Here is a 22,054-nt window from a genome sequence, read left to right as displayed (position 1 = left end):
CAAAATGGGAAGTGGGCGGGGAGAGAAAGGCAGGTGCAGGGTAGGGATCCCCCTTCCTTTTGTCTCTCTGCCAGAATTTCTGAGCTCACAGGGCACTGACCCTTTTCAGCCTTCCCTCCCTCAATGACCTTTGCCCCTGTGGGTCCAATGGCATTAGAGACAGGTCTGCCTCAAGATCATAGCTGGGGGTGCCAGAGGGGCAATGAGAGCACCCCCCACCAGGTCAAGGGTGGACAGGAGCCACTTCAGATGCATCAAGGCCCTGCTCCTAGTACCCACAGGCCCAAGGCCAGGGGACCTGGAAGTAGCTCCAACAGGGCCCATGGCTGCTCTGGATAACCCAAGGAGCAGGCACTGGTCTGACGGTGCCTCCAGAGAAAGCCAGCCCTGGCCAGTCTCCTGTGACCAACTCACCAAGGACCAGATTAAGGCCTGACTTGCCCACAGCATGTGTCTGGTCACACAGAGGAAACACATTCTGGGTGGTCTGACCTATTTTTGATAGCAATGGAGCAAGCCTGATAATTAAGCATGAGAAACTGTAAAAAAAAAAAACCCCAAAAAAACAAACAAAAAAAAAACCCCTCACACATGAGGCCAATCTCCCCTCCAAAATAGCATCTCATAAATACAGTGAAACAAATGGCCGCATGCATGTTAAGTCAGTTATAGGCTCTAACATGTCCTCTTCAGAGAGAAGGGAAGGGAAGGCCGTCCTTTCAATGCCCACAGGGCTGCAGAGCAGGGCTGCTCACGGGTGACAACGGGAAGGCTGGGCTCAGACAAAGCCCACCAGTCACTCCCCAGCCCCCCATCTCGCAGCAGGTGTCAAAGCGTTTTAGAAGAGTATCTCACCGGTCCCCAGAGCAGTCCTGGCCAGTCCTGCTTCAAGGTCCTGGCTGCAGGAGGGCGGATGCGAAGAGGTGTTGCCTTAATCAGAGAGAGAACTCCGGTAACACATGAAACGGAAAAAGGCATTCCCGGTAACACTATAATCACCCTCCCTCAGGTAAGAGATAGATTTTAGATGCTGGATAAGCAGAGGAAAACTCGTGAACTTACACAAACCCGTGCATGGATCACACAGGAGCAGCCCCACAGCTGGCATCTGCCACAGGGCAGGCAGTGTCCCCCGGCTGGGCACAGCACAGCAGCCAATGCCACAAGCAAACCCAGTGTATTTCATCAGAATGCCTCCCCTCCGCCCCATCCCATGTCTGAAGGTCCCCAGAGACCCCGGGGAGGCACATGCTTTTGACACGTAGAACAGTAACTGTCCTGTGGAGCTGCAAAGAGGCTGTGCCGACAGGGTGGTGTGGGGACGCAGAGAAGGCACTGTGACTCGTCTTCTCTCCATCCTCACCCCTAAAATGTAATGGTTTGTGGAGTCCAAATTTCCCTGAGGGGAGGATAGGCCAAAGGAAGCCATCAGGGGGCCACAGAGTAGACACTCCCCTAAACATGCACGTGTAATAGCCCTAGCAGGGAGGAGAGAAGGCTGAGCCTGGGTTCAGAGGAGCCCAGCACAGGGGAAGGAGGTGTGTGTGTGTGTGTGGGGGGGGTGCTTCAGGAGAAGAGTCTTATGGGATCTTGTCTAGTCAGCTGGTAACTGAATGTGGGAGGGGAGGTAGCAAGATAGAGGACTGCAGGCCAAAGAGCTTCCAGGTGCAAACTCTGACGTCTCCACCAGCAGGGCCCTGGTAGGCAATGACCTCCGTGGGTTCCTAGTTCCTTCCAGGGATACACTTTTCCTGGGGCATGGGTCTTGTCTATTTGGAGGTCAGCTGGCCCAACACCACTGAGTCCAGGCAGCCAGGGGGCCTCTTCAGGGTTCTTACAGTTTCATTGGACGAAGTGTGTAGTCCAATGGCCCTGCAGCCATGATACCCACTAGTCTCTACTGGCAAAGACACGTCTGTCCTCCCCCCTCAAAACCTAGCATCATGGGAGGAAGTGTGGGTTCTCCAACCTCAGGATACACAAGACCACCTGGGGAGCTGGTGTGAAGTGCAAATCCAGGAACTCTGATGCCATGTCCTGCAGCCCAGGGAAGGCACCGCCCAACTCAAGAGTCATGTGGGTGATTCTGACCCCAACTCCAAGCCACACACATGGAGTGCTGCCAAGGGTGCCCAGGAAATGCTACTGGAGACACACCCCTTCTGCTGGGGGCAGCTCCAGCTAGAGGGCACCCCACCCACCTAGAGCCATCACTGAGACATAGACATACCTTATGTGGTCCTGGGTCCCACCAGACCACTCAGCAGGCACTGGCACTTGCAAAAGGGTGGAGCCCAGGGTAGTCCTGGCTGATGGATGGGTACAGCCTGTGGTCATCTGCCTGACCTGAGTGCCCACCTGGGCCCCAGAGCTGGGGTACAACCAGCAGGCTAATATCAGGGGCTGGCTGACCCCGAGTGGGCTCTCATCACCCCGAGGCTTCCATCCTTTCTCTCCTTACTCCCCAGCCAGAAAGTGGAAAGCCTGGTGGGTACACAACAGGGGCCCCTGACTGTCTCTCCCTCCCTAGAGCCCTAGGGCATTAAGACCACATTCCCAAAGTGGCCCCTAAGCTGAGGTCCCAAGGCCTGGCCTTGACTCTCAGCTCACTGAGGCCTGCAGTGTCCAGGGCAGAGTAGGGCACACGCTGGGGGCACAAGGGGGCTGGGCCAGTCATACCTGCCACACTGGATGCACACGAAGTGGGGTCGCTGGTGGAGCGGGTCACACGCCCAGGACCTGGCAGTGCCTGCGTGCCCTGGTCAGGGCCCTCAGGGGACTCGAGGTCAGGTGGCAGGGGCTGTGAGGCACCCACAGGGCCTTCAGGGCTTAGGCCTGGTGCGGTGGCACCCTCGGATGCCAGGAGGCTCGAGCTATCTGCGGGCTCTGCAAGGCAAGGGACCCAGTGTTAGAACTGGCAATGGGCCACCACAGAGCCACCCGAGACAAGCACAGTGCCTGCTCACACCCCTGATGGAGCTGAGAGTGAAAATCTCAGCCTTCTGGAGCTCCCCCATAGGGGGCCTGAGCAGTCTGCCCTTCAATGCCAAATCTAGACAAACCTGTAATCCTGGGGGCGTGTGAACACCGAACAGGTCTACAGATGCTCTGTGGTGTTAAAAAGGTTTTGGGGGACACCAGATGATCTCTCAAGAATCATTCCCAGGAGGGGTATAGGGTGGGGGCATGTACACCCTTCACATTCCACAAGAGACTAAAAGTTGGAAACCAGCCCCATCTCCTATCCAGGGTATCCCTCGGGGGATCTGAAGTACAGGAAGGTGGAGGTCAGAGGGTGCTTGATGAACAGGGTCCACGTAGAGAAGGGCAGGGCTTAGAGGGACATCAGGGCATCCTAGCCAGGTCCTCATGGGCCTGAGAACCTGCCTGCCCCACACAGAAGGGTACAGCCTGGGGCCTCGAGTGCAAGCCGTGCACTGGTCAGGCAGGTGCGGGAACCAGCCCAGTGATGCCCACCTGGTTCTCAAAGTGTGGGCCAGGCCAGCAGCATCAGCATTGCCTGGGGATATGGCAGAATTCTGACCCAATGAATGAGAAACTCGGGGGTGGGCCCAGCCATGGGGGTTCAAACAAGCCCCTAGGGGATTCTGATGCCCCTTAAGTGTGCGACCCACTGTTATATCCCTGTGATGCTGGTCAGATCGGGCTCTAGCCCCTCACTACTCCAAGGGCCTTCCTTACCCGGGGGTACTGGATCAAAATCTGTCTTAAAATCTCAGGGGACCTGTGTGCACATTTTTTAAAGCTTGAGAAGCATTGCTCCCTCTGCTCTTTGATCCCATCACCAGGCAACGTCGCAGCTGCTTGCTGTGAGGCAAATCACTCCACAGAGGTAGATTTTTGAGGTGAGCAGCTCACCTGGGGGATGCTTTGTAAGACTCACATGAGCCTGAACAACTCCAGGGTGGGAAGTTTTGGGGTCTGTCCCATCCATCCCTTTCTGTGGGTCCTGTGGGAGGCCTCTCTGTTTCCAGTGCGCTCTGTTTCTGGGAGCTTCCCCACTGCCACGAGGTTTACAGGTGACTTACCACGTAATCCTCATGGCCCACCAGCTAACCACTCCGAAACACGGTTAAGCGACCTCAGGGGAAGAGGGTTGTGAGGCCGCCAAGTGGTGGAGCCGGTTGGAAGCAGCCCACTTCTAGAGTGCTCTTGCTTCCCCAGCCCTGCACTGTCTACCCTTGCCCTCTCAATAGATGCTGTTTCTGGAAAACAGAAAGATGAACCGAACCTCACAAATCATATGCAAAAAAAAAAAAAAAAAATCTTCAGGGGTGCCTGGGTGGCTCAGTCAGTTAAGAGTCCGACTCTTGATTTCCACTCAGGTGTTGATCTCATGGTTCGTGGGTTCGATCCCTGCATTGGGCTCTGCACTGATGGTGTGAGGCCTGCTTGAGATTCTCTCTTGCTCTCCCTCTCTCTGCCCTTCCCCTGCACATGCTCTCTCTCTCAAAATAAACTTTAAATAAACATTCTTCAGAATGATTAATCCTTTTCTTTTTTAAAATACTAGAAGAATAGTAGTAGAAAATAGGAGAATAAGTCTACACTTAGGGTGGAGAAAGATGTTGTCACCATGACGGAAACCAGAATGGAAAAGTTTGATAAATCTGGCAAGAAAAATTCTAAAACTGTGTATAGCAACAGGCATCATTAACAGGGAAGCATCCCTACAGTGAATAGGAAAAGTGAGAAAATGTCTCTATTTAAGTAATAGTTTTCTTATAAATCTACCAAAAAAGAAAGAAAGAAATAACCCCACAAACACTGCAAAAAAGTGGACCCTAAACTGACCTACACATAGGTACTAAATGTGTAAAAAGCCATTCACACTCAATCTTGTGTGTGTACTACAGTCACCTGCAAGAATGACAAAGATCACCAGGAATGATGATGTTTGGGGTGTCATAAACACTGCTGGTGGGTGTGCAAACCAGCAAGAAAACCTTCCCAGAATGCAATGTGGCCAACACATCAAAACCTAAAATACACATTTTCTTGGCCTCAGCAATTTCACTTTTAGGAATTTATTCTAAGGAATTGATTGGGCAAACACTCAAAGGTGAATGTATAAATGTAGAGAAGAAATACTTCCCTGTATCATTAGAACACTTCAAACCAGAAAGCATAATTATTAATTCTATCAACATTACGCAGAAGTATATTAAAACTATTTTGAAGAATATTTATTTCCTGCTGATCTTCCTTGAACTCAGCTTTCTTGCTTTTTTACAGCTTTATTGAGGTATAATTGACATACAAAAACCTGTATGTATTTAATATATACCATTTGATGAGACTGGACATAATAATATACCCTTGATCCCAATTTTTTTTTTTAATAATGTTTGTTTGTTTGTTTGCTTGTTTGTTTAGAGAGAAAGGGGCAGAGGGAGAAAGAGAATCCCAAGCAGGCTCCTTAGTCGGGAGTCGATCCCATGACTGTGAGATCATGACCTGAGCCGATATCAAAAGTTAGACACTCAGTCAATTGACTGAGCCACCCAGGTGCCTCAGTCCCAATTTTCTTAAAGTCTGTGATAATCCAATGGCTGAGTTCATCAGGAAAACAGAGTCACAGAGAGAGAAATGTGACTTAGCTCTGAATATCTATAAGTAATGGAAAGATAAGATTAGGGTAACTAATCTTATCTTCAAGATAAGATTAGGGAAAGCTCATAGGCTAAGACGGTAACTCATTCTTGTACACCCTCACTGGCTTGTGCTGTAAGACTGTACAGTAGTAATAATCCCAGTGAACTTGCAGTTTTTCACCTAAATAGATCACAATTTCTCCTAATTAATGTATGATGATATATTTAGCATACGTAACATATTTTCCTTAACTCTTACCAATGGACTTCATTGTCCCTGTAAGTTTTTATTCTTATGAAAAACAAAAGTTATCTTCATGCTTATGGTTTTCTTTTTTGTTTTCTTCTTCTTCTTCTTCTTCTTCTTCTTCTTCTTCTTTTGCATTATTCCCCTCGGGCGGTTCTAGAAGTGTGATCACCACATCTAATGGCATAAACATTTTATGGCTCTTTATCAAGATGCTCCGTCAAAAGGGTTGAGTTCCAAGCTGCCAGTCAGGGCTGGGTAAAGCACCTGCCTGTGGCCTTGCCAGCATCCATACCCCATTACTATTTTATTTCAATAGGTGAAAAATAATACTAGAATTTATCTCCCTCCCACCCCCCCTCAAAAAATTTTAGAGTTAAATTTGTGAGTCCGACAAGGTTGTAGGATGCGAGAGAAATCACACAAGAATGAATCACATCTGTCCCATGGTTGGGCACATGTACTAACAATGAGCAGGCAGAAACCAAAAGTAAAAACAGAATACCATTTACAGCTGCTCCACAGAAAATGAAATTCCTAAGTATGCCCTTAACAAAACATGCTCAGGATCTGTATTCTGAAAATGATAAAATACTGATGAAAGAAATCAAAGAAGATCCAGATAAACAGAGAGACAGACGTACTATGTTCCTACACAAGAATGTTTAGCTTTGCAGGGATAGAAATTCTACCCAAATTGCTCTACAGGTTGAATGCAATTCTGGGGCACCTGGGTGGCTCAGTCTGTTGAGTGTTCAACTTCAGCTCAGGTCATGATCTCATGATTGGTGAGTTCAAGCCACCTGTTGGGCTCTGTGGTGACAGCTGGGAGCCTGGAGCCTGCTTTGGATTCTGTGTTTCCTCCTCTTTCTATCCCTCCCCTGCTCATGCTCTGTCGTCTGTCTCTCTCTCAAACAATAAATACCGCCTCCCCCCCAAATTGAATGAAATTCGTATTAAATTCCCAGCTAGAGTTTTTATAGACACAGACAAGTGGATTCTAAAATTGACATGGAAATACATAGACCCTAGAGTACCTAGAACAATCTTGACAAAGAAAAGCAAAGCAGAGGTTGGGCTTGCCTGATATTAAGGCTCACCACAGAGCAACAGTCATCAGGAGAGGGTTCTAGTGGCAGAGGGACAGACACACAGATTAATGGAACAGGATAAGAGGGCCCAGAAATAGACCCATGCCATTATGTCCAGCTGGGTTTTGACAAAGGTACAAAAGCAATAAATGATCTGGGACAGTTGGATATGCACAGCCCCAAAAATGACATTGACCTCAACCTCAGCCCATACAGAAATTACCCAGTGGGGGGGGGCATCTTTTCTACAGTGAATCCTGCTTGGTCTGCCATCCCATGAGCCTCTGTCAGTACTTCTCCATATATTCCTGCCCACTTCTAGGCCTGGCACCTCTGCCAGGAGTCGGTGCTGGAAGCAGCCCCGAGCTCCTCAGTCAAGCCCAGTTAACTGTCTGGAGCCTGAGCAGTGAGGAAGGCCTAGCCCGGATGAATTCCTGACTCCTCTGTCCATCACTATCTGCCCTGGACTCCAGGAGCCACCAGGCTGCTCGGCCTTTCCAACCATGCTTTCCTCCAGAACTTGTGTTTTCAGGAGTGATGGGGCTGGAATGGAGAAGGGGGAGCCCCCTCAGCCCAAAGTCTAGAATGCACTTGGGGACTGAGACACACTGTGCCCTGAAGTAGTCTCTAGGAAGGTCACAGGACACCACTTCTTAGACACAGCTTTTGATGACTGCTTGGAGCCACCAAGTAAAGGACAAGGTCATTTCCAAATCCCACAACTGCAGAGACCAGACTTCCTACAACCCAGAGGCGTCCTCACAGAAGGATGGCCCCTTCATATTTCTCAGATGTTAACTAAGAGTTGGGGTCAAGGGCAGACAGCCCTGGGATTATAATGCGTGTCCTTTCTGAGACCTTTAGTCCTCTCATGAATTAGCTGAGTTCTGTCTCTGAACAAACCTGCCCTCATGAGCCCACCTGGGGACCCAAAGAAGATGGAAACACCCAACCCTCATCCATGTGTCCCTCTGCTACTCAGGCTTGTATGCTCTCCTGACACCTCAAGTACCTCCTCACCTCTGGCTTTGCCTTGTGGCTCCCACCCCACATCTGAGATCAGACCTTCCACATTTTTCCTTCAATGCCTTCCAGGACACAACTGGTAGTGTCCTTTCCCCAGTGCCCCCCTTCAAAGCCAGTGGGCCCAGAGGCCCAGGGGCCCAGGCCTGGCCCCTTCCTGAGGGAGGAGCCCAATGGATGTGAGCTTGGTACAGTTTTTGCTCAGGGAAGGGTCCATCCCAGACGGAGTCAAGCGCTCCTTCAAACCCATATCCCTCAAGTCGAGGAGAAAGGCGCTGGAGTAGAGGGGGGCAAATCCCACCAGAGAAAGCATGAGATCCCCCAGGTGTACTGACTTACTACCGCTGCCGGTAAGGGAGGAACTGTGGAGAACTAATATGGTACTAAACAGCACAAGCTGTAGCAAATTCTATCCCCTTAAAGAGTAAGAAATGGTGGGAAGGCAGTCGCAGGAAGGAGGAGAGAAGGAAGTAGGAGGAGGGAAGGAAACATGCTTTGAGAAGTATAAACTTATTTCAAATGATCAAAAGGGTAAGATTACCTTGTGTGCTGAAGCCAGCAGTGGCATCTGGGTCCCCGGGGCTGGGCTCAGTCGCCGGCTGATCTACACTCGTAAGCTACAGCAAGAAACAGGTCATCAGGTAGTTTGAAGGGCACAGCACAACAGACTCCAGAAATCAAGGCTGACTTCAGAGCTCATCTTCTAGAAAGAAGTACTAAGTGACATGTACTTACATGTCTGCCATTCTCCCCTAAATTTATGCAGTCAGGCTGTGAGGATGCCAAGGCCAGAGGGTTGCTGCCAAGGCCAAAGCCTGTTTCTCTTTCTGAAATCAGAGTGCCAAGCAGTCCCCAAGAGCCCACCAGGGCCAGGTACCAGCCACCCTCAGCCCACTCACCTTCCACTTCTAGGGAGCACTCTTTGGGACTGAAAGAGGCCACATAGGATCCTCCAGAGTCACTGCAGGAGGTAGGAGAGCCCCTGGCCTCACTTCTAACCCCTTCCTCCCAACAACTCTTTTCCCTGCTTCCACACCAGGAAGAATAAAGCCACAGGGGGACAGTCAAGAGACCTGTAATGCTCTGGGCCAGCACGGCTTGGGCACAGGGTGGGCATTTAGTAGACAGTTTTGGCCTCGGTGAGCTCTCACACTCCCCCAGAGCGTGTACTTGCCCCATTTCCCTCCTGCCTTCTGCAGATGGAATCAAGAGGTTACTCAGAAGGCTTTCCTCCCTGTCCAAGCTTGGGTTCAAGGTCCAGATCCACTCAGGCCATGTGCCGGGTTGAGCACAGGCCCCGTGGCCCTGGGCACACTGTCTTGTCCTGTCGTGTTGAGTGGCTGTGAAGCTTGCATCATGTTGGAAGTTATCATGCTCTTGCAGATTTCTTCTCAAATAGATCATTCAGCCCAGAGAGGCCATCGGGAGGACAAGCAGGGGAAGACCAGGCCTTCTTGGCTGGGTGAGGGTAGGGCACATCTGCCCTCTTGCCCTGTCTTCACTTGCCCATCTTCTGCTCACACACTCGGTTCCCACTGTGACCACATCTGTTCCACCCCTACTGTAGGGCACAATGGTCCCACATGGGCCATGTGTCTGGGTGTCACAAATACCACATACATGTGCCCCTGTGCTATCTCAGAAAATGATTTCTGAATCCTTGTATTATTTCAGAATTGCTTTGGGGACTTGCTTGCAAATAATGAGCTCAGGGGGAGGCCTGGGAAGTTCAGGGGGTCCCCTGCGGCTTGGTCCCATTCCAGCTCAGGTAATTACATCTCTGCCTCCCTTGTCTCCTGCTACTTCAATCAGACAGCTGATCACCTTCGGCTCTTTCAACCAGGCTGCAGGCCTCTCACCAACACAAAACAGGTGAACCGTGCCCCCGGGGGCGGGGAATGTGCGACAGGGTTTGGGGGGCAAGAACCGCACTTGCGGGGAAGAACCAGAGCTGCCTAAATGTTCCCTTTGATCCCACCTATGTGTAATACTGCATGCACTATTTTCCTTCCTCAGCACAATCCTGTTCTGCTGGGGAGGGAATCGGGGGAGGGAGACTCACACGGCCACCAACACTCACCTTCCTTTTCACTGAAATCACACTATGCCTACAACCAATGTTGGAAATCTCTGTTGAGAATATTCTGCGAAATCACGCAAAAAGGAACAATATCCTCAAGGTGCGTTTCCTTCCATACTCCTCCTGACCCTTAACATTTTTTTTTTAATTTTGCAGGGATGGGTGGCAACTTGGAGGCCTGATGCCTGAAGAAAAGCTTCTGGTAATAAAGAAATATAAATAAAACAAGAGGAATAAAATGCGCCGTGGGACAAGGTCAGGAGGAAATTGGATTCATTTCATATTTCATAGAAGCATCACTGGCTTCCCTCTGGCTCCCGGTCAAATCTGGTTTTGAGAGGAGACAGCTCCTGGCAGTGTATCTATCACGTCTGGTAAGCAGGGTGTCAAGGGTTTAATTTGAATTTGGCCTTCCCTCATGGCCAACGCCACCTTGCCACACGAAAGCTGTGGAGGAAATAGCTGTGAGGTTCACACGGCATTTTTGATTAAATATAAGGGCGGCGGAAAAGGGTGGAGAAGAAACATACTTGTGGCACAGCATTTAAAGTGAAACTCTAGTTTAGCAATAAAAGTTTATAACATAGCTCTTGCAGGAGAGGGCCACTGAGAGGAGATGCTGTGTGTATGGCCTCACATGGGACACTCAGAGGCTGCATTTATTTGTTCCCAGACACGTTATTTTGACCAGTTGTGATTAAAAAGTCAGTTGGCAAAATAATAAAGATCAGAGCAGAAATAAACAATATAGAATCTAAAAAAACTGTAGAGCAGATCAACGAAACCAAGAGTTGGTTTTTTGAAAACATAAACAAAATTGACAAACCTCTAGCCAGGCTTCTCAAAAAGAAAAGGGAGATGACCCAAATAGATAAAATCATGAATGAAAATGGAATTATTACAACCAATCCCTCAGAGATACAAACAATTATCAGGGAATACTATGAAAAATTATATGCCAACAAATTGGACAACCTGGAAGAAATGGACAAATTCCTAAACACCCACACTCTTCCAAAACTCAATCAGGAGGAAATAGAAAGCTTGAACAGACTCATAACCAGCGAAGAAATTGAATCGGTTATCAAAAATCTCCCAACAAATAAGAGTCCAGGACCAGATGGCTTCCCAGGGGAGTTCTACCAGACGTTTAAAGCAGAGATAATACCTATCCTTCTCAAGCTATTCCAAGAAATAAAAAGGGAAGGAAAACTTCCAGACTCATTCTATGAAGCCAGTATTACTTTGATTCCTAAACCAGACAGAGACCCAGTAAAAAAAGAGAACTATAGGCCAATATCCCTGATGAATATGGATGCAAAGATTCTCAATAAGATACTAGCAAATAGAATTCAATGGCATATAAAAAGAATTATTCATGATGATCAAGTGGGATTCATTCCTGGGATGCAGGGCTGGTTCAACATTCGCAAATCAATCAACGTGATACATCACATTAACAAAAAAAAAGAGAAGAACCATATGATCCTGTCAATCGATGTAGAAAAGGCCTTTGACAAAATCCAGCACCCTTTCTTAATAAAAACCGTTGAGAAAGTCGGGATAGAAGGAACATACTTAAAGATCATAAAAGCCATTTATGAAAAACCCACAGCTAACATCATCCTCAATGGGGAAAAACTGAGAGCTTTTTCCCTAAGATCAGGAACACGACAGGGATGCCCACTCTCACCGCTGTTGTTTAACATAGTGTTGGAAGTTTTAGCATCAGCAATCAGACAACAAAAGGAAATCAAAGGCATCCAAATTGGCGAAGATGAAGTCAAGCTTTCGCTTTTTGCAGATGACATGATATTATACATGGAAAATCCGTTAGACTCCACCAAAAGTCTGCTAGAACTGATACATGAATTCAGCAAAGTTGCAGGATACAAAATCAATGTACAGAAATCAGTTGCATTCTTATACACTAACAATGAAGAAACAGAAAGACAAATAAAGAAACTGATCCCATTCACAATTGCACCAAGAAGCATAAAATACCTAGGAATAAATCTAACCAAAGATGTAAAAGATCTGTATGCTGAAAACTATAGAAAGCTTATGCAGGTAATTGAAGAAGATATAAAGAAATGGAAAGACATTCCCTGCTCATGGATTGGAAGAATAAATATTGTCAAAATGTCAATACTACCCAAAGCTATCTACACATTCAATACAATCCCAATCAAAATTGCACCAGCATTCTTCTCGAAACTAGAACAAGCAATCCTAAAATTCATATGGAACCACAAAAGGCCCCGAATAGCCAAAGTAATTTTGAAGAAGAAGACCAAAGCAAGAGGCATCACAATCCCAGACTTTAGCCTCTACTACAAAGCTGTCATCATCAAGACAGCATGGTATTGGCACAAAAACAGACACATAGACCAATGGAATAGAATAGAAACCCCAGAACTAGACCCACAAACGTATGGCCAACTAATCTTTGACAAAGCAGGAAAGAACATCCAATGGAAAAAAGACAGTCTCTTTAACAAATGGTGCTGGGAGAACTGGACAGCAACATGCAGAAGGTTGAAACTAGACCACTTTCTGACACCATTCACAAAAATAAACTCAAAATGGGTAAAGGACCTGAATGTGAGACAGGAAACCATCAAAGCCCTAGAGGAGAAAGCAGGAAAAGACCTCTCTGACCTCAGCCGTAGCAATCTCTTACTCGACACATCCCCAAAGGCAAGGGAATTAAAAGCAAAAATGAACTACTGGGACCTTATGAAGATAAAAAGCTTCTGCACAGCAAAGGAAACAACCAACAAAACTAAAAGGCAACCAACGGAATGGGAAAAGATATTTGCAAATGACATATCGGACAAAGGGCTAGTATCCAAAATCTATAAAGAGCTCACCAAACTCCACACCCGAAAAACAAATAACCCAGTGAAGAAATGGGCAGAAAACATGAATAGACACTTCTAAAGAAGACATCCGGATGGCCAACAGGCACATGAAAAGATGTTCAACGTCGCTCCTTATCAGGGAAATACAAATCAAAACCACACTCAGATATCACCTCACGCCAGTCAGAGTGGCCAAAATGAACAAATCAGGAGACTATAGATGCTGGAGAGGATGTGGAGAAACGGGAACCCTCTTGCACTGTTGGTGGGAATGCAAATTGGTGCAGCCGCTCTGGAAAGCAGTGTGGAGGTTCCTCAGAAAATTAAAAAGAGACCTACCCTATGACCCAGCAATAGCACTGCTAGGAATTTACCCAAGGGATACAGGAGTACTGATGCATAGGGGCACTTGTACCCCAATGTTTATAGCAGCACTCTCAACAATAGCCAAATTATGGAAAGAGCCTAAATGTCCATCAACTGATGAATGGATAAAGAAATTGTGGTTTATATACACAATGGAATACTACGTGGCAATGAGAAAGAATGAAATATGGCCTTTTGTAGCAACGTGGATGGAACTGGAGAGTGTGATGCTAAGTGAAATAAGCCATACAGAGAAAGACAGATACCATATGTTTTCACTCTTATGTGGATCCTGAGAAACTTAACAGAAACCCATGGGGGAGGGGAAGGAAAAAAAAAAAGAGGTTAGAGTGGGAGAGAGCCAAAGCATAAGAGACTCTTAAAAACTGAGAATAAACTGAGGGTTGATGGAGGGTGGGAGGGAGGGGAGGGTGGGTGATGGGTATTGAGGAGGGCACCTTTTGGGATGAGCACTGGGTGTTGTATGGAAACCAATTTGACAATAAATTTCATATATTGAAAAAAAAATAAAAAATAAAAAGTCAGTTGGCATTTATGCAAATAAGCCGCATCTCCTCATCTCCCTTTCTTTTGGTAAGCTCTGTGGCTAAGACACACCACGTGAAAACTCTCCCCTATTTCTGGTAGCAAATTCCCCACTCCTGGGTCAGGTCAACCAGCTAGTATCAGAACTATAAAGAGCTGTTCTTTGGAGGCAATTGGCTATAATCACAGAAAATGTGAATTAAGATTTTAGCCTAGTGTCCCAAGGCAATCTTTGAAGCTACTTTGCTTACAGATTTTTAAATGCAAAGGTGATTTTGTTTGAAAATATAAATACTGACTTTTAGGACTTGTGGTTGGCTGCACTTCTCCTGTGTCCATTGCCTCAGCATTTCTAGCCTTGTACCTCAGGCTGCCCTCCTACTCACCAGACTGCCACCAAATTCAAATTCCCAAGGTGCCACTGGATCATGTCAACTCCAAATGTCAAACTCGTCAAAGGCAATGCTATAGTTTGACATGCAGGGTCATGAAATCTGTACCCAAATGATGTCAATGAACCTCCTTCATTACCCTAAGCTCCCCAGCCGGGTCCCAGGCTGTCACAGCACTGTTTGTCTACACTGCACCTTGGAGACCTTTTCCATTGTTCACATGCCAATCCCACTCTACCTTTTTCCCCTGAAGTCCCAGCAAAGTTTATTGGAGGCCGTCCTGTTACCAATGCCAGCCTGTGAGTCCCACAAGGAAGGGATTCTGTTCAGTTCATGGCTCTGTGTTCTATAGAATACAGCACAGTTTTCCATGGTCCTTGGAAATGTAAGCTTGTCATCCACAGGAATAGCACACTGGCAAATTCTCAGTAACTTTCTGGCTATAGAAAGAAATGCACTCCTTCTGATCTTGCCCTCAAGGTATGGTCTTAAGCCATGGGAAAGAGAAGGACATTGCAAACAGAGAACAGAACGTGCCTGTGACCGATCCAGGAGAGTGAATGGGTCAGAATGAATGTGCTCAGTCAAGGGAGCTTTTCCTTCCCGCATCAAAAAGTTCTCCCAAAGGAGCGGCCTCCTGCCACCTGTCCAGAGCCCACACAATGCCTGCTTTGCTCCTCTGTCAGTCTGTCTTCCTCTCTTTATCCAAACGAGTACTGATAGACAATTCACGTGCTGTTTGTCCATAAGGGGAAGTAATTAACCTCTGCCTTGCCCTGTGACAAAGGATTGTGCCGTAAAGGGGGGACAGCTCCTTGCTGTCCTCAGGTGGGGGGACTGCCCCAGGGGAGGGGGGCAGGTGGCTGGCGCAGCCTTCCCTCTGTGGATGGGAACGAGTTTCATTGGCTTCTAGACTCCTAGAGGTGTCTGTGGAATTGAAAAGTGCTGCCAGACCACGGGGTCAAAGAGAATGGGCCCAGCAAGGCGCAGGCTTCCCCTTGAGGGGAGCATTGCAGTGGCCCCGTAATCACCAGATGCTGCCCCCCTCCCCAAAGAGCCAGCCCAGAGAAAGGCCATTCAGACACGTACTTCTTGCACACATAATGTTTGTGCAGGCACTTGTAAGCTGGTGGGTTCTGAGCCAATGCAATAGGAGACAGGCCTTCCTTTGCCCTTAAGGATTTTCTCACCAAAATCATGTGAAAGAAATCTCCATTTAGAGAATTCTCAATAGTTTTGGAGAACGGTGTCATATTAGAACCAGTATTATCCTCCCCCATACAAACGGTCTCCAACTTATGATGGTTTGACTTAGGATTTTTTGGCTTTACGATGGTACAGAAGTGATACACGTTCAGTTAGAAAGAAATTGTACTTTGAGTTTTGACTTTGGATTTTTTTCCCCAGGATAGTGATATGCAGTATGGTAGTCTCTCATGATGCTGGGCAGAGGTGGGTGGCCACAGCTCCCAGACAGCCACTTGACTGGGTAAACAACGGACACCCTCACAAAACCATTCTGCACCCACAAAACCATTCTGTTCTTTGCTTTCAGTACAGTGTTCCATAAATTACACGAGATAGTCAACACTTTATTATAATATAGGCTTTGTGGGGTGCCTGGTTGGCTCAGTCAGTTAAGCATCCAACTCTTGGTTTTGGCTCAAGTCATGATCTCATGGTTCATGGGTTCAAGCCCCATGTTGGGCTCTGTGCTAACAGTGCAGATTCTCTCTCTGGGATTCTCTCTCTCCCTCTCTCTGTGCCCCCTCCTTGCTCTCTCTAAATAAATAAATGAATAAATAACTATTTTTTAAAATATAGGCTTTGTATTAGATGGTTTTGCCCCACTGCAGGCTAATGGAAGTGTTGTGAGCACACTTAAGTTGGGCTGGGCTCAGCTACGATGTTCGGTAGGTTAGGGGTATTAAGGATATTTTCAAAGCACATGGGTTTCTTGGATTGAAAATCCCACTGTAAGTCAAGGAAGATCTGTATTCTATATGCTTCAGAAAAAAGAGTAAATCAGCGATAAAACACTCCTCAATAGCCTTCTGGTATGCCAGTATGGTGTGCATCGAATGTCACACCCAAATGCAGAGGCCACTTTCCAGCATCCAGGGTCCCTGACAGGCTTGGAGGTGGGCATTCCACACTCATCATGAGGAGTATTATTGGGGGTGGGTGTTCCCTGTCATCAGGATTGAGAAGCAAAGGGCTCTGAGAAGTCCTGCTGCTCTCTACAGGGCAGTGTGCACAGTCACTCACCCTTCTGTGGCATTTTCTCTTCTAGAAATGGGAGTAACCGTTCACAAATGGGAGGACAGATGGGCAGGCCGAAGTTCGGCCCCAGGATGGAGCTCAAATTCTGTGATGGCAACTGGCAGCAGCTGGGGGGTGGTGGCAGAGTTCCTCCTTCTCCCCAAAGCAGCCATGGAGAATCACATACCCCTGTGGGCTTGCTGGGGTTTCCAGGCCCATCTGCTGCCCTGCCTGGTGCCCCTGCTGGTTACAGGGCAGAGCAGACCATCTGAGGCTGGCTCAGCATCCCCCTTCTGCCTTCAAGGGACTTCCCTCTCCAACCCCGGCTCAGGTGCTCCCACGTCTGGACCCTTCCACGTCCTTTTGGTAACATCCTCATGCCCTATGCCCACAGTCTCCCTAACTATCTCCTATCTTCTCTCCTCTTTGCCAAGCATCTCACAAGAGTGATCCACTCCAGTTCCCAAAGCATGTCCCTAGAGGAACACAGCAGCAGGAGCTGGAACTTAGGTAGGAATGCAGATTCTTTTTTTTTTTAAGTTTATTTATTTATTTTGAGAGAGGGAGAGAGTGAGAGCAGGGGAGGAGCAGAGAGAGAGAGAGAGAGACAGACAGAGACAGAGACAGAAAGAGAGAGAGAGACAGACAGAGAGAGAGAGAGAGAGAGACAGAGATACAGAATCCCAACCAGGCTCTGTGTTATCAGCACAGAGCCCAACATGGGGCTTGAGCTCACAACCCTGAGATCCTGACCTGAGCTGAAATCAAGAGTCAGATGCTTAACCGACTGAGCCACCCAGAAACCCCCAGAACGCAAATTCTTGGCAGGTTCCCCTTCCCCAACTATGGACTCAGAAACTCTGGGGTGGGCTCAGCCATCTGTATTTGATTGACAAGCCTGGGATGCCCACTGGAATCCAAAAACCACGGGGACAGACCACTGCTATACCTCCCCACGTCTCATCTCTGCCTTTAGCCAATGCTGGCACCTGCCCCACTGCCCCATTGCAGCTCCTCCTGCCACGGTCACCAGCAATCTCTGGATGGTGAGCCAGCGGGGGACCAGGGTCAGCCCTTCACCGCCTCTGGGCAGCACTTGGCCCCTCTCTCCCTTCCTGAACCATGTGTCTATGAGTCCAGGCCCTCTGTCTACTCTGCAGCCTGTGCTAGGGGAGCCTCTTTCTCTAGCACCCCAAAGTATTGTTATTCCATAGAGCTCTCCCACCCCCACTTGGTTTCCCTGACTCTGGTGACCACCTCTGTGGCTAACTCTGATCTCTCCAAGGCTCCAAGACATAGACCCTATCACCTCATGGACACTTGCTTGGATGTCCTGATGGCCCCAGAATCCAACCAGCCTCGCTGAGGTCACCCTCCACCCATGTTGCACTCATTTCAGACTCATCCTGAGTGGCTTTGTGTTTTGAGGATATGCATGCTGCGTGGTCCCTCCTTGTGAGCCTAGCCACCTGCCACCCCACTCAGCCTGAGCCTTCAGCGCACAGAGGCTCCCCGGGTCCCCCAAAAATGGATTGGATGCCCCTTTTCAGCACCCTCCAGCAGTGCACGGGGGCTCCCCTCAGAGTACTTCTGACTCTCTTCACAGGACACAGTTGCCATTGATAACATTGATTTGAATTATTTTTATCATCAAGAAGAAAAGAAATCATTTCGGAAAGGTAGAATTCTCCACTCAGATTTTTAAAAAATTCAAGAGGATTTCAATCATTATAAGTTTAGAAATGAGATTTCAGTCACACTTTGCCCCCTCACTAATGAATCCCCTCCCTTCTGCCTCTGCACCCGGACCTCAGGCGGTTCCTACACATCTGTGGACAGAAAAAAGGCCACGAGTCCTTGGCCGAGTCCCTGTTTGCTGTCTGCAGCCTGGTGAGCTGGGCCAGGACATTTCAGGGCGAGAGTAGGCAGAGATGGGAGACTCAGAGGCTCAGCTGGCCAGGCTGTCACCTCTGCAAGGGTGGGCTGAGGATGGGCTGAGCAGACCCGCGCAAGTGACGCTCGCGGAGAATCCTTCTTGCAAAAACCGTGTAGCCAAGGTCCCGCTGGACACAGAGGTGGACAGGTCTTACCTTCCCTTTCTGTCCCACAACGCCCAGCCTGCAGAATGTGGTCTCCCCTGTGGGTGCAATTATCTCCGGAAGCTTATGGAGGCTGAGTCTGAACAGCCATTTTAGGTTTGCATCCCCAGAGGTCCCTGAGGGCCAGAAGCTCCCCAGGGAGTGGCCCAGAAGAGAACAGGCACTGCCTCCTGGCCTTCTGACCATGTGGGCTCCAGATCTCAAAGGGGCTGTGAGGACACAGAAGGTCTGGGCCAGGTCTGAGGCTGGCACCACTTCCTGGCAGGTGACTTGGGATGCCAGGTGAGAAGCCCAAAGGTGCGTGAATCTGGACTGGCCCAGGACTGTGTCTTGGTGCCCTGTGGTTGCTCCTGGTCATGATATTGCCCACTCTCCTCTGCCTGGGGCTCGGGGCCCAGAACAGGCTGCAGCCCCCATTCTTGGCAGGATTTCTTAGCTCCCCTGCATGTGCCTGTTCTCTGCTGGACTGCTGTGCTCCCCATGTGCACCCCTAAACCTGTGGCCTCCCCACAGCCTGTCCCACACGTGGGTGCTGTGTGACCTTCTGAGTGTTCACATCTCTCCTCCCTGGCTAGGGGCCTTGGATATTCAGGAGCGACACATGTGATGATAACCATGATGAGGATGATACCATTGAAAAGGACAACTGGCTTTTGCTGAATCAGAGCCCACTCTATATCAAACACTGTGCTGGGTCCATTACAAACATCCCGTTCCACCCCATGTGCTTGGTACTGTTATGATCCCCATTTTACAGATGAAGAAACTGAGGCTCCACCAACACATCCCCAGTGTGTGCCTGTTGTGGGTCAGACACCGGGAGGTTGTGGGAGCACCTGGCTTGCCCAGCTCAGAGAAAGCCAGCTACTCCTACCTGCAGCTCTGGCACTTCCCTGGCCTGTAGCTGCCAGGCCTCAGACAGGACCAGGGATCCAGCACTGCTTTCTCACCCCCCAGGAGGCAGCAACAGAGGCATGCAGCTGGAACAGGCCAGAGTCCCCTGGGTTCCCGGTTCACGGCCTGAGCTCTGTCCCTGCTCATGCGTTTGAATCTGTACCAGCTCCTTCAGCACTGTGTCCCCAGACACACTAGCTCACATGCATCTGACAAGAGCCAAGAGGGCAATGCACAAATATTGGGGTGGCATCTCCAGGCCTGGGGTGGGGCCTCTGCAGGTTCTACTCCCTGAGGCTGCTGCCTGCTCTTCACGAGCGTTGATAAGACCACAGGTTTGCTCTAAGGCTTAGAGAGAAATACAAATGCAAGAAGCAGGGGCACCTGGGTGGCTCGGTCAGTTGAGTGTCCGACCTCGGCCCCACATCAGGCCCGCTGCTGTCAGTGCCAGAACCCGCTTCAGATCCTCTATCCCCCTCTCTCTGCCCCTCCTTGACTTGTGCCCTCTTAAAAATAAATAGAACATTAGAAAACCAAATGCAAGGAGCAGGCCTTAGTACAGGAAACTGGCTTGTCTGGGGCCTGGGCCTCACCTGGCTGGTGGCAGTCGGGCCCACCACGGCCTCATAGGGTGGGGGGAGCTCGGCGGGGTACAGCAGGCCGGGGCTGTTGATGGCAACATCATACAAAGTGCTGAATGGAGAGGGAGCAAAGTCCAAGTGGAGGCCCCTGAAAAGACAGAACCATTGCACTGTCACTCCTGGGGGAAGGAGCCTGGATGGCTGACATTTCTCTCAAGGCAATCAGCACGTCACTTGTCAGGGTTTCCCCTGGTCAATTACTCATCGTGCTTGTGAAATAAAAGTCTAATTTGCTAGGCAGTTTTAACTCTTGTGGTTTTTTTTCTTTTTTCTGGAAAGATATCGACATTTTCAGTAAACTCTATGGCCCTGTCCATTAAAATGAAAATAATCACAGAGCCGATTAAATCTTTAATTACATTTTACATGTTATGTTAATGGCCACTACTCAATAGCAGTTTTGCATTTCATGAGAACATAATAGAGCCGCTCACGTCGGGCTAGGTTCTCTTTTGTTGCACGGCAGCGATACCCAGTAGACATGGTCTATCTAAGCCAGGGTTCGAGCTCTTTCACTGCTCGCGCCCTGCCCTCTAATCAAACATGCTTTCGTATGGTTGCTCTCCTTGGCTCAACTGCCCCACTGAAAATGAGCGTGGCTCTTGCCAGTCCCACCTCCCAGACTGCCTCCTATCTTCCTGGTGTCAATACAAGTCACCACCACCATCTCCGGAAAGACCCACCTGTGGGCCTCGGCTGTGGGAGTACAGGTGTACTCTGGAGGGTAATAAGGTGGAGGTGGGAGAGGAGGGATGAACTCATCGAAGTCCAGGGTCTGGTGGAGAACGGTGCCATGGGGGGTCACGCAGGCAGGGCTGGCGGAATGCGCCCTTTGTGGAAGGAACTGGAAAACAGAGAGATTCAGAGTTATGTGGGACATCTTGTGTGGCTTGTGTCTAATTACGCTAATTACACATAAGCTTTAATGATCCGTTTGGAACTTATGTAATTTAAACCGTCGGGCTGTGACGGCGAAACACACACTTTAAAATGATGGCTCCGTGAGGAACGCCTCGCCTCCAAAGCTTCATTAGGCTTTGTTTCTTACACTGCTATGCAGAATGCCTCTGTTCTAAGGAAAAACACAGTCTGGGAAGTCTTTTTTTTTTTTAACGTTTATTTATTTTTGAGAGAGAGAGAGAGAGAGAGGGAAAGAGAATGTGAGCAGGGGAGGGGCAGAAAGAGAGGGAGACACAGAATCCGAAGCAGTCTCTAGGCTCTGAGTTGTCAGCACAAAGCCCAATGCAGGGCTGGAACCCAGGAACCTCAAGACTATGACATCAGCTGAAGTCAGATGCTCAACCAACTGAGCCACCCAGATGCCCCCAGGGAAGTCTTTTTGTTTTGTTTTGTTTTTTTGTTTTTCTCTTACATATGTTTATTTATTTTAAGAGAGAGGAAGAGAGAGAATCCCAAGCAGGCTCTGTGTTATCAGTGCAGAGACTGACACGGGGCTCAAACCCACACACTGAGATTATGGCCTGAGCTAAAATTAAGAATCAGACGCTTAACTGACTGAGCCACCCTGGCACCTCCAATCTAGGAAGTCTTTAATTCTATCCCCACCACTAACTCTTCCTCTTCAGATTATACTACCTAAAACCTGTAGTCAAAAATGGTGCCTAAGGTCCACGATTTAAGACAGTACTTCCCGAAGTTCATTCATGAGGAAACACCAAACTCTCAAGATGTTCTTCTCCACCCCCTCCCAAATTCCTGCAGCAAAAAAACAAAAAAAAAAAAAACAAAAAAACAAAAAAACAAGTACTGGGAAATGCCACATATTGTACTCCCTTCTTGGAGCCCTATAATGTATATTACAGTGTTAAAGGCCCTGAGAAGGTCTGCACCAGTGCGCCCCGCCCCCCTCTTTTAAAGTTTATTTATTCATTTTGAGAGAGACAGAGACAGTGCAAGTGCAGGGAGGGCCAGAA

The 22,054-nt window shown here is 48.5% G+C and overlaps 1 protein-coding gene across 2 annotated transcripts in view; it reads right to left on the bottom strand.

The window, feature by feature from the left end:
• Positions 1–22,054, bottom strand: part of FAM189A1 (family with sequence similarity 189 member A1) — a 447,576-nt gene that overhangs the window by 3,701 nt on the left and 421,821 nt on the right. For both annotated transcript variants that reach the window (XM_042941212.1, XM_042941211.1), the window contains 5 exons: positions 20,804–20,964; positions 20,073–20,208; positions 8,518–8,593; positions 2,680–2,886; positions 856–930 (listed from right to left, as the gene is read on the bottom strand). In XM_042941212.1, the coding sequence (XP_042797146.1) occupies positions 856–930; positions 2,680–2,886; positions 8,518–8,593; positions 20,073–20,208; positions 20,804–20,964 (655 nt within the window). The remainder of the gene's footprint in view (positions 1–855; positions 931–2,679; positions 2,887–8,517; positions 8,594–20,072; positions 20,209–20,803; positions 20,965–22,054) is intronic.

This window comes from Panthera leo, chromosome B3, assembly GCF_018350215.1.
Source record: "Panthera leo isolate Ple1 chromosome B3, P.leo_Ple1_pat1.1, whole genome shotgun sequence".
NCBI lineage: Eukaryota > Metazoa > Chordata > Mammalia > Carnivora > Felidae > Panthera > Panthera leo.
The sequence above is the reverse complement of the archived record's forward strand: the minus strand, read 5'-3'. Positions and strand labels throughout refer to the sequence as shown.